At 41.7% G+C, this 17,247-nt stretch overlaps 1 protein-coding gene across 1 annotated transcript in view; it reads left to right on the top strand.

Annotated features, from left to right (window-relative positions):
- Positions 1 to 17,247, top strand: part of Brdt (bromodomain testis associated) — a 57,851-nt gene that overhangs the window by 35,589 nt on the left and 5,015 nt on the right. The window contains exons 12-16 of the mRNA XM_036201594.1: positions 6,231 to 6,292; positions 7,031 to 7,205; positions 13,413 to 13,510; positions 14,182 to 14,387; positions 15,038 to 15,215. Coding sequence (XP_036057487.1) covers positions 6,231 to 6,292; positions 7,031 to 7,205; positions 13,413 to 13,510; positions 14,182 to 14,387; positions 15,038 to 15,215 — 719 coding nt within the window. The remainder of the gene's footprint in view (positions 1 to 6,230; positions 6,293 to 7,030; positions 7,206 to 13,412; positions 13,511 to 14,181; positions 14,388 to 15,037; positions 15,216 to 17,247) is intronic.

The following is a 17,247-nucleotide window of genomic DNA, read 5'->3' as shown; positions in this document are numbered from 1 at the left end:
CCCGTGCATGTGCGAGTGTTCCTACCGGTGAGTTTATGTTCGAGTATGTGTGTCCCAGTGAGTGCCATTGAGGGTGAAAGTTTACCCTCAAAAAGAAAAAGCATGAGCCCTTTACTGGTGATTACCCACTGAGGAAAAAGTCTCTTTCCAGTGAAAGGTGGGCCCACAGCTCCCTTCCCTTCCATAGCAGGGCATCAGTGGGCTCAATCCTGTGGCAAATTCTTCCTAGGTTATTTCAAACACTTGACTATAGGCAATTTTGTTTTGTTTCCTTTAGTTAAGTTATAATTTTTAGGACTTTAGGTGTCTGGGTCAGGTCCAATTCCTCTTCTGATTCCTGCGTTCCTGTTCTTGCTCCCCTGTGGGTTGATTCCTCAGCAGTAGAATGCTGTTTAGATGTGTTTAGATACATTTTAAAGGTAATGAATGTCCTAGTTAGGGTTTCTATTGCTGTGATGAAACACCATGACCAAAGCAGCTTGGGGAAAAAAGAGTTTATTCAGCTTATACTTCCACATTGTAGTCCATCACTGAAGGAAGTCAGGACAGGAACTCTAAACAGAGCAGGAACCTGGAAATAGGAGCTGATGCAGAGATGCAGAGGCCATGGAGGGGTGCTGCTTACTAGCTTGCTCCCCATGGCTTGCTCAGCCTGCTTTCTTATAGAACCCAGGAATAGCAGCCCAGAAATGGCCCCACCCACAATGGGCTGGGCCCTCCCCCATCAGTCATTAATTAAGAAAATGCTCTACAGATCTGCCAGCAGCCCAGTCTTATGAGGGGCATTTTCTCAGTTGAGGCTCCCTCCTCTCAGGTGACTGTAGCTTGGGTCAAATTAACATAAAACTAACTCAATATAGGTAATATTGAAAACCACATGAGTGTTATAAGTAGCTTTAAAGCTGTTTGTTCTGAATCACCCAAAGAGCTACTGCCCATTATTATGACTTCAGTTTGTACATTTTTTGAAACATACTCATTTTTCACTTGGTTAATTTAAGCAGGACTAATTAATTACACAGTAGAGAACAGATTTCCAAGGAATGTCTGTTGAAAAATCTAGGAGATTAATTATCATTTCAAGCAAGATATTAAATCTATTTCAAGATAAGACTTGCTAAAGAAGTCCTAAATCCTTCTAAAATAAACATGAGAATCTGTGGGCCAAAGGTAGTTCTTCATTACAATGTGATTTGATCATTTACATTTTCTTTTTGACTGACATCAACATCTGCAAACCGTCATGTCCAGATAAATCACGAACATTTATTAAACATTGGTATAAATATAAACCCTTTAAATTTATTTTTCCTGTGTGTCGAAATACCAAGTGTCAGAGTCAAGATACAGATGAGGCTTGAAAATAAAGTTAATTCTGCACGGCCTGCGTTGGCTGCACTGGTGCTCTTCTGAGACTCAACAACTGCTTTTGAGTGACATGACAAAGAGGAATATAATTAGTTGCCTTTATCCTGTGACTTAATTAAATTATTGAGATAACAGTCCTATGGCTTAGCTCCTTGACCACTTTGGCCAGGCTGGGTTGTGAAGGCAGGAGAGCCGCCCAAAACTGAGGGTTCTAGGCCACTTCGAAATGCATGAGACCCTGGCTCAAAAGTCAAACAAAAATAAAACACTAGTGCTTCTGTTTGGAACCTTATAGGGAAAATCCAAGAAACTGCGTAAGTGTAAGCTCAAATTCTTAGTGTAAAATAGAATGTTTGAAGCATGTTTAATGTGATTGATATACAGTCAACACAAAGCAACTCCATAGTATTAACATTACTTCTATCTTTTGTCAGTGATTTCAAAGTAGGAATAAAGTAATTTATCACCTCACTGCCCTTGAGTTTTTCTGCAGAAGCACAAAGAATATGATTGTATTTCTCTCAATTAAGTCTTTTGATTCAAAGGACTAGAAGGGTGTAGAAAGATAAAAGCCGAGGATTCAGCCTTAGTGCAATAAAATAAAAGTAGATTCATACTGAGGTCTGTATTGAAGTTGGACCTTGCAATAATCATTTCTGTCCTGTGCATTTTTTATTTTTTCTACACAAGCTATGTCTTCCCAGATAAATATATTATCTGTGATGGTACTTCCCAATCATGGCAGTGTTAGAATGAAAGGCCTGTAAGCTTTTTATAATACTGTGTCTGAATCTGAATTGGACAAGGGAAACAGGTGTGCATAGTCTTGAAAGTATACGGGTTGAGGTGGTACAGCTACAGCAATGACTCAGCAGTTTAGAGCAGTGGCTGCTCTTTCAGAGGACCTGGGTTCAGTTCCCAGCACCCACATGTGGCTCACAACCATCTCATGTCCTCTTCTGGCCTATGCAGGCACCAGGCTCACATGTCACACATATGTAAAATACTGGCAAATAGTCATTCACAAGAAATAGTTAAATTCTAAGGCTTCTTAGGTGCTATCATGTTTGAGAATGCCTGTAGTTGTTTGCTCTTTTGTGACTATCCCTCTTCTCAAGCTGAAAGACTCATTGTAAAAGGAACAAGTTTTTATGACTGGTTTATTTTAATATTAAGGAAACCTCCAAACCCTACAAGGAAAATAGCCAAAGGTTCTTAAAGAGACCGAACTGGTTAGTGCAGGACTAATTGTCAGGATTTGTAAACCATAGAATGTGGTGTGGGCAATACCTTTGGACAAATTCTCCCATACCTCAGGGTCCACTGTCTCTGTAGACTACTACGAAGTTGCCACGCAAACAGTGCAGTCACTTCCGTGGACTGTTAGAATGGGATGTGGTTTCTCTAATCTCATACATTTTGGTAGTTACTTCTTCTGTGTGTGACATCATGTTCACGTTTTGCATTGTAGTTTTGAATTTATATTCAGCCTTTTGGGATTATATTCCAAACCAGCCGGCTGGTGACCTTGGTGTCTCTTGAGCATAGGCTTCAGGGCTTTCATAGGTGACTAGGTACTGAATAAACCTGTTAACCAGTTCTACCAATTCCAGCTGTTTTATTTTAACTCTAGTAAGTTTATTGTGTAGTTCAGAATAAAAACTTTACAATCAAATTTTTAAATTAGGTTTTTGAGAGATGTGAAGTTCAAACACAATATACATCAGATGTATTTGATTTGTGGTTCATGTACATTACTCAATAAGTGTGTCTTAATATAGGCATGTATATTGTTTAGAAACCCCAGAGAAATTTGTTGTTAATAGATATGTGGTCGTAATTGTTGTCAACTTAATCTATGTTTCCCAAATCTGGTAGATTATTATTACTAATTGAAATACAATGTTAAGCTTATTAGGAAAAATGTGCATATATGCATTTCTATCCACCATGTTTCTGGGAGGCAGTTACTTAAGATTAGGATGAGAAGCAAAGCACTGAGCCATAGGCTCTCATTATTCACCTGTTTATAGCCTGTAATGCATTTAAATATTAAAGATGCTGTAGTATAGTGTTAAATATACTATATGTACTAGGTAATTTTGAAATTTCTATTTAAAGTTCTTTGCCTTTTGCTAATGTCTCCAGATCTTGAGATACTAATTTTTATAAGCCTAAATGTTAGTTTTATATGTCATAAAACTAAGGAGATAGTCTTAAGTTTTTCTTTGCAAGACACCAATGTGGCATGTCATATTCTTATTTCACTAAGGTGTCTACATTGTAGGACATTGTAGTTTAGATGCATGTTTGAATAACTTAGATTAATAGATATGTGTATTATTATATTAATGAAATGTGGTTTTGATTTTTGTCCAAGCTGAAACTGTAGTTTCTTCTTTAAGTGTGAGAGACCCTGGATCTCTCTAATCTCAGTGTGTTCAGTCTCTCCCCATCACCCCTCTACCCAATCCCAACACTAAAATCAATCTTGGCTGAGTGATACTGGCTCATATCATTTTAAATACTTGAATTCTTTAAATTAAAGCACAGCTTTAAGTGCCATTAGAAATGTTAACAGTGTCCAGCATCAAATATTTTAAGAGAGGAAAGAACAGTAACACATCCAGTGGAAACTGATGGCATTTCAGGAGTCAGAAGATAACTATTAAATTAGAATGTTTTGAGTTTGAATAATATTTGGTGTTGATCAGCCTCAGTACCCTTGGCCTTGAACCAAATACCATTCAGGTGGTTCGTGGTGGCTGACTTGGAGTGATGGGTCGAGGTAGTAACTTCCAGTCTGCTGCTTTACCACGTGGCAGAGGCTTGTGCCAGGGAAGACGGCACCACAGTCCATTGCACAACAGACAAAAAGGAACCTTGTCACACCATGACAGGAGAAAGGCGGAAAGATTTTCATATTTATTTCTACTGCCAGTGTCAGCTGAACAGATATTTGTAGGGTGAAGGAGGCCCTATAAACCCATTGGTTCCCTGGGCGCTCGCTGTAGGTGATGGAGGACTTACCTTAGAAGCATGCACACAGCCCTGGGTACCATCCCCAGCATCACACAGACTAGGTGTGATGATGTTCACCTGCTGTCCTAATACTTGAGAGGTAGAGGCAGGATGAGGAGTAATTCAAGGTCATTCTCAGCTACAGAATGAGTTTGAGGCCATCCTGGGCTAGATGAGACACTGTCTCAAAAACAAACAAAACTTATTTGTTACTATCTAGTAGAAACTGCCAAGTAGTTTTCAAGTAAAGGGTTATTAATTAGGTGGATCTTCGAGTTTGGCAGGGGTATAAGATACTTCACTTATAATAAATTTAGCCTCCATATCCTCGCAGATAAATAAGTAACTCTTGTTTCTCATGTGGTGTGTTCTCGATGATTTTAACTAAGCCCTGTTAGGGCTTCTTAGCTGGTATAATTGGTACTACTGTCTGAAAACTGAGCTGTTTTATAGCTTTCTTTTAAAATACTCACGTAAGTTCCTTACACTGAAGGAGCATTGTTGGTTTTTTCCTGAATGTAATCCAAAATGGAATTTCTAAATGAGTGTTTATTCTACCATGAGCAAAGAAGATTGGGGAAAATATCTTTTTCCATTTAAACTAAAGTGGCCTGGTTTAAATAGATCAAAATCTGTGACTATAAGAATCCCTTGGTATAAGAGATTGGTGTAAAAGGCATTCTTTTGAAGTGAGAACTTTTTTTTTTTTTCCATGAGCCCCAAAAGTTTTACTTTATTTCTTTCCTTGAAAAACAATAATAACGGGGCTGGAGAGATGGCTCAGCGGTTAAGAGCATTGGCATCTCTTCCAGACATCCTTAGTTCAATTCCCAGCAACCACATGGTGGCTCACAGCTCTCTATAAGGGGATCTGATGCCCTTTTCTGGCCTGCAGGTGTACATGCAGATAGAGCACGATAGACAATAAACAAATCTTTAAAAAAAATAACGTATTTAGGATGTTGACATCTTTTTGACATATGCATGCATCTTAGAACAATTCAATCAATAACACGAACACATCTGCCACTACATATTTTCTGTGTTGAAAATACTTAAAATCTGCTATGTTAGCATTTTTCAAATATGCAACATTTTATCAGCCATAGTCACTTTATAACAGAGCTCCTGAATTTGGTCTTCTGTCCACCTGAAAGCTTGTACTCTTTGTCTTACATCCTGTGACCAGGGCTGAGTCCTTTGGTGGAGTCCTGTGACCAGGGCTGAGTCCTTTGGTGGGGTCCTGTGACCAGGGCTGAGTCCTTTGGTGGAGTCCTGTGACCAGGGCTGAGTCCTTTGACTGAGTCCTGTGACCAGGGCTGAGTCCTTTGGTGGAGTCCTGTGACCAGGGCTGAGTCCTTTGGTGGAGTCCTGTGACCAGGGCTGAGTCCTTTGGTGGAATCCTGTGACCAGGGCTGAGTCCTTTGGTGGAGTCCTGTGACCAGGGCTGAGTTCTTTGGTGGAGTCCTGTGACCAGGGCTGAGTCCTTTGACTGAGTCCTGTGACCAGGGCTGAGTCCTTTGGTGGAGTCCTGTGACCAGGGCTGAGTCCTTTGGTGGAGTCCTGTGACCAGGGCTGAGTCCTTTGGTGGAGTCCTGTGACCAGGGCTGAGTCCTTTGGTGGAATCCTGTGACCAGGGCTGAGTCCTTTGATGGGGTCCTGTGACCAGGGCTGAGTCCTTTGGTGGAGTCCTGTGACCAGGGCTGAGTCCTTTGGTGGAGTCCTGTGACTTTGGTGGGGTCTCAGTTTCAGCTATTTCATTTCTAATATGGAAAAGTTGTAAATTGGTAGTTTTTTTTAAGCTTACAAATATTGAAATAATTATCTATATACATTTTCAGAAACATTTCCTAAATTTACTGGCGTAAAACAGAATGATTTGCCTCCAAAAGAGAATATAAAGGTAAGCTGAATCTTTTGATGTCAACATTGCAAACAGTGGATGTCCTGTAATGGCTGGTGTAGTAGTAACTTTCTTTAAAATATTTGGGGAGTCTGGGTGTGGTAGTGCCCATAAATGCTGTCAGCACAGAGGAAGCAGAGGAAGAGGACCACCGGTTTGGCCTTGTCTGAGTTACATAGCAAGAGACTCAAAAAGAAAAAGAAAAAGAACACATTTTTGTTTTTACATTAAAAAAGTCACTGTTCTCAGCTCATCAATTAGGTGTTCAAAGATATCTTCTTAAAAGATGTTGACTATAGAAATGGCTTGTCTTCCTCCTTCTTATAAGATAATAACTGTTATATGTCAAACAATTAAATAGAGTAAGTTCTAGAAATTCCAGTTCAGCCTCGAGATTATGGATACAGAGGAATCCTTGTGTCTTGGGGCATAAAAAGGGTATGCAGAGTCCTGTGCAGAATCTCTAAACAAAACTAGGAGATAATCCCTCAGGATTCTGACGATCTAAGATCATAGGCATCAGGCAAGCTATTTAAACTTCCTAAACCGTGGTCTCCTCATTACAGGGTCTCCTCATTACAGGGTCTCCTCGAACAGGTCTGTGTGACTTAAGTAATGCATTTTCAAAAGGTGTCATTTAAGCATCATGAGTCTGTTGCTTACCTCTTGTGGTCCAGTTCCCTTAGTTACGATTCTTGTGTGGTAAGAACTCTGAAGGATAACTTGATCTTTGTCTAGCAGATACAACCTTCTGTGCAAGACACAGCCTCTGCTGAACCTCCTCTTGTTCAGCAGACTGCAGCACCATGTGGAGCACCAGGGAAGCAATTCCAGCAGGTGCATGGCTACCATGGGTCAGAACATCTGCAGATCATGGAGAACATTGCATCTGTGCAGACTTGGCCTCTTTCAGGTAAGAAACACAAGTGAGGCCACATGTGAGAACACTAAGGGCATTGTCAATGTTACACTCCGAGAAACACTGAATGAGCCAGGTCCAGGCTGAACTAGTCACTGACATGCTGTTAGAAACTGTCTGGTTTATATACATAAGCACTCACTATATTTATATAATTTATAGTCTATTTGCTTGGGTATATGGATGATGAAAGCCTCTTCACTACCTAAGCTTAGCACCATAGTTTAGCTACCTTGGTGAACGGTATTCTAACACCTATGTGGAGAAGGTAAGCTGCAGTGGGAAAACATCATAGGTTTTCTCTTTTTCCTTTTGAGGCAGAGTCACAAACTCTCCATATATTCCAGATTCTCCTTGTACACCCAGGGATGACCTTGAACTCTAGATTAGGAGAAACTGGGGGGGGGGGTGTTGTTTGATTTTTTTGTTGTTGCTTCCAGTGTGAGGCTCCATTCTGTTTTGTCTTTAATCATGTTATAACCATCCTTGTGGAAATCAGAGAAAAAATAAACCAGGGACTAGGCTTGTAGCTCAATGGTAGACCATATGGTTAGCCTATATGAGGCCCCTGGTTCAATTCCCCAGTATAAAACAACAACAATTACAAAAAAACCACACACCCTGAATAAACCATAAACAAGAGAGAAAGAGGAAAACAGACTGGTGGGCCAGGTGAGGCAGGGCCAAGTGTGTCTAAAGGATGAGCACAGTCCCCAGGGTAGAGCACTGTGTCCCGTCCTGGAGATATACGTTAATATGCTTAGACCAGAGAAAGAAAACATGGTTGTTCTTAGTCACAGTCTCAGATTGTCATAGCATTTGGGCTTGGCTGGAGAGATGGCTCAGTGGTTAAGAGCACAGGCTATTCTTCCAAAGGTTCTGAGTTCAATTCCCATCAACCACATAGTGCCTCACAACCATCTATAATGGGATCTGGTGCCCTCTTCAGGCCTACATGCAGACAGAGCACTCAATGAGCCTTTAAAAAATATGTAAGTAAATAAAAAAATTTAAAAAAGAATTTAGGCTTTTATTTTTATGAAACGAACATTTAAGAGAAACGTGCATTGGCAGAGCACTTGCCTAGCACGCATGAGCCTGAGGTTCAGTGTCCAGCACCAGAAAAAAAGAAAGAGAGGTTTATAAAGAATAAGGCTGCTGCTTACGAAACAGTGGGTCGAGTGAAGATGCTCTGACTAATTAGGACCAAGAAGTCTAAATCGAAATTGCTGCAACTAAAACCAATGCCATGATCGTGGAAAGATACAGGTTAGAAAGATAGTTTTGTAGCAGAATATTAGACATCAGGAGAATAAATAAATGACAAGGCAGAGTATCTAACAGTTGGAAATAAGATGCAGAGCTCATTTGGATATCTAACTGGAAATATCAAAAGCAGAAATGGGTATCTGGGACTTGCAGGAGTCTAATCTGATTTAAGCATCACCACTAATAGTTAAGATAAATTAGATGTAATTTCGGAAGCCATGAAAATGAATGAAGGGAGGAAAATGTGCAAACTAGGAGAAGAGTGGCTAAAGACAAAATTCTAGGAAAGAAGATCTCAATGAAAGAAATGAGCAAATTAAAAGCAGTGGTCCAGATGCTGTGATGTGCCTGTCCTCCCAGCTACCCCAAAGCTGCAGCAGGAGCGTGTGTAAGCCTAGACGTTCACGACTTCTTCACAGAAGAAAAGGAGGAGGAGGTGATGAGATAGGAGGGATGTCGCCTGGGCCACTAACTGCAGACAGAGCGTGCAGGTGGGTGGAGGGACTGAGAGGCCTCAGCCGACAACCGGGCACTGCTTTTCCAAGTGTGTGTAGGATTATAGGAGCTGTTTCTACATCTGTGGTGCCGTCAGCCCTCGGTAGGTGCTTGAGTCGGGACAGTGGGAATGGCTGGGCCCTTACACCGACATAAAGCTTTTTTCTTTTTGAACTCAAAGGCTTGGATGTTTGAAGGCAGATTAGTAAGAAGTGAGCAGAGTAGAGAGAAGCTGCTGTTTGCTGGAGTGTGCTTGTAGACAAATGGTGAGGATAGCATTACCCTCAAAAAGGAAGAAAGACGAGAACAGACGTAAAGTTCTTTTATTCCATTTTGGGAGAACACCTTGTCTCTGACAAGGCAAGCTTTTAATAATGACTGAGTCTTCAGAAAGGATAACCCTTTATGGGCAACGTGGTATATAAGGCAGTTTCTCTGGGCATTTTATTGTAATGTTTTCTAGCTGTAGGTGGCAGTATGTCCAAGGGAAATTGTAAATGTATAGAACCTGTAAAACTATGAAGTTTACTTTTCTAGAGTTTAATTTCAATGTAAATCAACTTTTGCTTAAAAATTACTTTAAATTTAACTGATTAACAATTTTCTTTTCGAAGGCAAGGCTTCACTATGTAGCTCAGGCTGGCCTCAAACTCATAGTGATCTTTCCATGTGTCTCTGCCTCATGAGTGTGAGAATTAAAGGCATGTACCACCACATCAAGAGATTAACAATTTTTATTCTTCAAATTTCTTATTGGAAAAAAAGTATAATATTAACTTTAACCCTCTCTGCCATCATCTCCATATGAAATGAGTTTTTTCTCTCATTAAATTGAAAACTTTTGTCATAAAAGATGACAAAAATTATCATTATAGTTTTCCCATCTCATAAACATCTCCATTAAATTCTGCTCAGCTGTTAAAAACAGATGGTGAGCTGTCATATCAGTGTGGATTTACATTGCAAATAAAAAGGTAAATCAGAGGCGTGGAGGAAGTACAAAAGCTGAATCAGTAAGGCGCAAGTAAGGTGGGCGAAGGCACCGCCGAAGGGGAGGAGCCAGGACCGAAGGGGAGGAGTCAGGACCGAAGGGGAGGAGTCAGGACCGAAGGGGAGGAGTCAGGACGGCTTAACCTGCCCGGCAGACTCCCTGGTCGGCCTCTGAGCTGTGCACTGGAGATAAAGACCTACCTGTAGACTCCTGTGACTGAGCATTCCACGTGGGAGAAACAGACTGTGTGAAGGACTTTAGGAAACTGACCTTAACATGACTAAAGCTCTGGTTTGATGAATGTAGAAATACATGTGAACAAGTGACAGGGGCAGATCCCAGAGAACCTAGCAGCCGAAATGCTCTGGACTGGTGTTGAGAGAGCATGGTCATTGGAAAGCTGACGGTCGTCTTCTGAGCGAAGCTGCCGTGATGGGGAGGCTAAGGAGGGAAGCAGAGGGGAGACAATAGAGATGTTACAGTGGTGTGGGGAGATGAAGTAAGTGGTAGGAAGAAGGAAAAACGGAAAGATGAAAGACTTGGCAGATGAACTGAGTGCTGCCCACAAGGCCCTGGTGCTGGGTTCATTACAAATGGGTCCGGATGGGCCCAGGCTGGCTCAGGGTAGCAGACATGGAACAGAGGTGAGGGTTCGAGAAAGGACTTTGATAGTATTTGATGTGTCAAGTGACAACTTCCATAAAAATTACTTCTCAGAATTCGACCCTTGCTATCACCCTAGGCTTGTGACCCTGTTCTCTTGATTGTCCCACCTCTCTGAATGTTTCTTACAGTTACCTTTTTATGTGACTACCTTTAGATACTAATAACATTCTGAATTTATATCCTTAACTTCTGTTTCCTTTTGAGACAGGGTTGTGCTGTGTATGTAGTCCACATTATTCTCAAACTCACAATCCTCCTACCTCAACATCCTAAGTGCTGGGAAACCAGCTGTGTCCTGGGTCACTGGCCTCCAGCTGCTTCCTTTTCGCTGTAGAGCTTCCCACCCAGGCTTGCTGAACAAGTACTGCTCTCCCTTCTCAAAACCATGTGCTCAGCACAGCCTTCTGTGTTGCTGCGCCTCCGTTATTCTCTAGATACCCTGACATGGAAAAGGTTCAGAAACAATGTGCTGTATATTGATTCTGGGTGATCTTTGTCTTGTTCTGTTATTTGCACAATTCAAATGTATCTGGCCTCAGGCACGCTTATACAACACTAGTGAGCATCTTTATTTAAATATCATATAACTGGCTCAAACCACGTAAAAACAAAATTCCCACTTTTAAATCCCCAGATTTTAAAAGGGGATCTATTTTATTATTTTAATTTTATATATCTGAGTGTTGGCCTGTGTGTTTGTCTGAGCATCACATCCATGCCTGGTGCTCACGGAGGCCCAGAAGAAGTCGTAGGATCCCCTGGAAGAAGAGTTACAGAGGGTTGTAAATCACTGTGTGGGTGATGGGAACTGAGCCCTCTAAAAGAACAGCCAGTGATTTTAACAGTCTCTCTCTCTCTTCAGCCCTTCTTCAGTCCTCAGATTTTATCGTTTCCTTTTTAATTGGTGATGACAGTGCTGTTACCACTTACCAACAAGTTGAGAATCATCCTAGAATTGTCTTCACTTTGCACACACACTCTACTTCCTCCTAAGACCTGGTGCAGCTGACCCAGGATGTCATTCTGCCCTTCATCTTTTCTCCTCACTTTACCATTCCTGGCTTAAGAAAATGCATGCATGTTGGGCTGGACAGGACCTGAAGTTAAGCTCTGTTCTTCAGTTCATGCCTCCTAGGACAGTGTTCTGTTCTTTCTATGCTCTCTCTGTTTCTAGCTGTCTTCTGGCCCCAGTTTGGAAACAAATGTGATTTAATCAAGGGATGGAGGAGTGGTAGCAGCTTAGATTTAAGTTCCTACAACATATGAATAACTAGAATTTTGTGAGTTTGAGTAAGCTAATAAAGACGGTTTTGGTTTTTTATTTCTCTATGCTTTTGATCAACCAATCAAAGTTGATTAGAGTTCAACTGGATTATAGTGTTTTGCTATATCTGTGCTGTCCCATCCCCTCCAACTCCACCTGAACCTCTCCCTGCATGCCTTCTCCCAACTTCATGTCCTCTTCTTCTGTTTAATAAAAAAGTAATCTACTGAGTCCGGTTAATGCTGATTGGTGTGGGACCATCCACTAGAGCACGGGGCAGCCCTGTGCAAGCAGTAGCCACATTACCAGACTACTAGGACTCTTCTCCCAGCAGCTGTCAACTGCCAACAGCTCCTCAGTAGGGGCGGGGCTTGTGAGCCCTTATCCCCATGCTGAATGCTGACTGGCTTGATCCTGTGCAAGTCTTGTTCAGATAACTAGTGTGAGTTCCTGAATGCAATATCCGTATCCTGTCGAGAAGACGGCCCTTTATAGTGTTCCCCCATACCCTGCACTCTCTGGTCTATGGTGTTCCCCGAGAGGGAAGTGACAGACTGTAGCCTTTGGGACTGAGCTCTCACACTTATCTGTTCTCAGCACTTTGAACAGTTATGAGTCTCTCTGCACTGCTGCCCACTACAAAAAGAGAAGTTCCTAACCAAGGTTGAGAGCACATATCTATGGGTGTAAACATAAATAATAAGAAGACAACATGACCATTTAACAAAAGAGCAGTAGATTCTCCCCTGTGGTCCTTGATGCCTCCAGCCATGAGCTTTTGACCAAGTTTACACTGCCCAGTATGAGTTCTTCCTGTGGAGCAAACCTCAAATATAATCAGAAAGTAGCTGGTTGCCCCATGGCAGCCCCACCACCGCTGCACCAGTGGGCACATTTGCCAGGGAGGCTGGTGTTACTGTGTGTACTGTCCTGTCCTCTCTATCTGTCACTCACATTGGCTATCTAGACAGTGTCCCACCTTCTTGGAAGCCTTTCATTGGTCTGTGGTTTTTTACTCACCATGGGGAAGGCAGAATTTTCATGACTAGCTTAGCCTAATCCAGATCTACCTCTGGACCTGAAACTAGTCTGCAGACTGGAGAGCTCCATACCATGAGAACAGGCCTGCTCCACATCACGGTGTGTCAGCCATGACATCAGCTACCCTTCATGGTCCCCAAACAAAAACAAAGGTCACCTTCAAGTGAGAAATGTTTACTTTTATAACATAACCTAGTGAAAACTGAGTCATTTTTTTTATTTCATAAGTCTCTGTGTGTGAGTCTTTCATTATTTTGTTTTTCTTTTTCTTTAATCAAGATCTTACAAGTAGTACAAACTGACCTTGAATCATGGCTTTTCTGCCTTAGCCTCTTGACTGGTGGGATTAAAGACATGTTGTATCTGGCTATTTTATTTTTATGATATCTGACATAGAAAGGAAAAGAAAATTAAACTCTGGATAAGTACCCTGAAGTACTTCCATTATGCTTTTCTAAAGGGTGTGTGCTTCTAGATGATTCCAAACAAGTCTCGAATGGCCCCACTGTGGTGCATACCTGTGCTGAGAATCTCACAATGTTAGAGCCAGACTGTTATGTTCCTGTGCAGAAGGTAAAAATTATGTGATTTTTCTCAAATGTTGAAAGGACTTAAGATTTAATATGAATTATATGAAAGAGTTGTAAACACTAACTAAAGTAAGATTGGATCTCTAAACCTAACTTTTGCTTATGTCAAAACAAAAACATGCACCTCCCACCTGCTATAGTCAGTCTTTTCCTTACACTGTAGCCTGTTATAAGAAGAGGCTGTGCAAGAGTCTGTAACCTTCAGAGCACACACTGCCCGCATGTCTTTCAGCCTATCTTCTAGATGTTTGGCATAATGTAACTATGAGGTCTCGTTCCCGGCATTTGAGACTCATTTTCAAGCTATGACAGTGCTGAGTCCTTCTCCCTCCGTAGAAGTACTCAGGGCACAAGCCTCAGCCTCACTGTTTCTTAATGCTTAAGATTATCATCTGGGCACAAAATCTAAAAGTCCCCCTGTTAATGTGCAAAAGGGGACCACGGTGAAACTATATGCAACCTTGTTATTTTAGTTTTCTCTTAGATAAGTAAACTGAGTTTAAATTATCTATTTTCCCCCACTGAAGTCAAGAGTCCACGAAGGCCTTTCCAACCTTAGCCTGCTCTATTACTGAGTCAGAAGATACCATTTTTCTTCCAAAATTCGATTGATATCTATAAACATAAGCTGGATCAAATATTTGTCTCTTTTAGGATATAAAGATTAAGAATGCAGACTCTTGGAAAAGTCTAGGCAAGCCAGTGAAGGCATCAAGTGTACTGAAATCTTCCGATGAGCTTTTCAACCAGTTTAGAAAGGCCGCGATAGAAAAAGAAGTCAAAGCCCGGTCACAGGAGCAGATGCGCAAGCACCTGGAGCAGAGTTCAAAGGAACCCAAAGGGTCTCAAGAGACTCAGAGGTCTGTGACTTACTGCCTTTAATCTGGCTTCGGGAGGCACAGAAATGTATTTGACAATTTGTCAAGTACTGGGATTCAGTTGTCTAATAGAACACACAACAAATTGTATCTTATCAACATTTCTATAAATGGTTGTCTCCATTTTTAAAAAAGAGATAGCCAAGAAATCAAGCTCGTATAGATGTAAATGTTACCAAATTATAATTTCCCAGAACTGTCTTGCAAGTTTTTCCATTCTGGTGTAGGAAGATAGTGCTGTGTGGGGGCCATGGTTTTCAGAACTTTTCTTTTTTGTTGTTAATATAGATTACCATAGAAAGCCTGTCACATCAGAAGGAAAGGTGAGGGGTTTGGGGACATAGCTAAGTAGTGCAGTGTTTGCCAAATGTGTCCGACTGAGGTCCTGGATTCGATCTCCACGTGGTGGCACTTGCCTGTAATCCCAGCAGCAGGGAAGGTGAAGGTCATCCTTAGCTAAGTAGAGGCTACATAAAGTCCTGTCTAGAAAGGAAGGAGGGAGGCAGAGGGAGAGAAGGGGCTCTGAGAACCAGGGACCACACATTGCCTTTTGTTGCCATTATTTAATCATGTCCTTGTGAAAAAATCTCAAGAAACTGGAAACCCACTTGGAGCCCTCCTGTTTATTTAAGGGAGCTTGGAAATGGATTGACTCTAGAATCTTTATCAAATAAAACGGAAAGCAAGTGTCATGGAGAAGAGCAGGATGAACAGCAGCCATCAGAAGCTCAAGACAAAAGCCAACTCTGGCTTCTCAAAGACCGGAATTTAGCAAGGGAGAAGGAGCAAGAACGGAGGAGAAGAGAAGCAGTGAGTAGAGACCCTGGGGCCACTCGGGGAGTGGGGGATCAGGCTCTAAAGTAAGAACCATCAAAAGAAACAAGCTGGATGTAGTTCAGATCAGCTTGTGGAGCCACAGGACTTCCTGGGGTCCCCCCTTTACTAGACTTTTACATTTTTCCTGTGACTTAAATTCCTCATTTAAAAAGGGAATAATTCCCTGTTATAAAGTAAATTAACATGTACTGAGTGCATACAGAAAATGACTGGCATGTAAATGAAGAAATTTACTGTTACGACCTTAAAAACCTGTAGCTCACCTCAGACCTGCCATGGCTTCCGGGTCAGTGTTTCTTGTGTCTGTTTAGCTGATGGCTAGATTAAGAAATCGGGGAAGAGTTGGGCAGTGGTGGCACACACCTTTAATCCCAGCACTGGGAAGCAGAGGCAGATGGATCTCTCTGAGTTCAGGGCTAGCCTGATCTACAAGAGTTGAGTTCCAGGATAGCCAGGGCTACACAGAGAAACCTTGTCTCGGAAAAAAAAAAAAGAGAGAGAGAGAAAGAAATTTGGAAAGAAAATCAGCAAGGTGACAGTAGACAACATACAAGTGCACTTGATGCCATGGAGTCGGATCTGACGTCAGAAGCATGCCTCATCACTGACGGGGCAATGATGCAACTGTGCTTGGCTACCTCACGCTCCTGCTTAAGTGTCAAATGTATGACATGTCTCTTTTCTCCAGTAAGGACAGTAATGACAGACTAAAGAATCCATTCAGGCAAATCTCACTTGGTGAACCCATGAATTTAGCTGTAGTTGTTGATAGGAGCAAGCCTGGTTGAGGGTTATTCATAAGAACATGGCGGCTGTATACTTTCCCATCTCCAACAGCTGTTAACTGCTGCTATATCCTCAGGAGGGATATAAATGTCATTTACCTTTGAGCCCTCTCCTCTTCCATGAGGAAGGAAGTATCTGATCTTGTGAGGGTCTCGTGTGTAAGTAATAACTGCTGCTCTAACTTCACATGGCCCTGTGTCATGCCAAGAGGACAGACTTTAACAATACCACTGCCACCATCAGCACCAGCACATCACTATAAACTGGAGTTCCCTAGGTCTATAGTTTGGGGCTGGAGAGATGGCTCAGTGGGTAAAGAGCACTTGCTGTGCAAGCATGAGGACCAGAGTGTAGTTCCCCAGAACCTACATAAATGAAGGGTGAGCACTGAGACCTCCCTGTAATCCCAACACTTGGGAGGTGGAGACAAGGAAACCACCAGAGCGAGCTGGCTAGCTAGGAAAGCGGAATCAGTGAGCTCTGGGTTCCACTGAGAGACCTGCCTCAATATGGAAGATGGAGGGCAATCAGGGAAGATACTCAGTGTCAATCTCTGGCTTCCACATGCATGTGCATACCCCCCCCACACACACACACACAGTAAGTCCGTAGTTCCCATTAATATTCACTCTGTACTTTCCATGTTTGTACATTTTATTATTATATGTAAATTATAACTAGTTTCATTATGAATATACCTTGGTCATATTCACACCCCACAACCTACTGTTGACTAAAATCCCTTCTGATTGGTCTCTTTGTCAAATAGTTTTCCTTCTATTAAACAGAACAGATTTCACCAAAACCTAGCTTCTATGTATTCCATTCTTTCTCTTTCTGAGTCTGGTGTATTTTGCTGAACATGATGTTTCTCAGTTCTACTTATTTTCTCGCCAGCACATGATTTCACTCTTAATGGTTTAGGGATGCTCCATTATAGGTGCAGATGTATACATATCACATTTTATTTATACATTCATCTGTTGATGAGCACCTAGTTATTGTGAATAGCGTCACAGTAAATGTAGATGTTCAGGTTTCTCTGTTTCTGTGGTGACTCTGATTCCTTTAGGTATATGCCCAGGAATGGCAGAGCTGCATATTTTTAGTTTTTTGTTGTTTGTTTTGAAGAACATCCAGATTGATTTCCATAATGTCTATCCTAATTTGCATTCTCAGCATTCTCTAGATTTCCCTTCCTCCTTGAGATCATTCATTG

This window comes from Onychomys torridus, chromosome 10, assembly GCF_903995425.1.
Source record: "Onychomys torridus chromosome 10, mOncTor1.1, whole genome shotgun sequence".
NCBI lineage: Eukaryota > Metazoa > Chordata > Mammalia > Rodentia > Cricetidae > Onychomys > Onychomys torridus.
The sequence above is the reverse complement of the archived record's forward strand: the minus strand, read 5'-3'. Positions and strand labels throughout refer to the sequence as shown.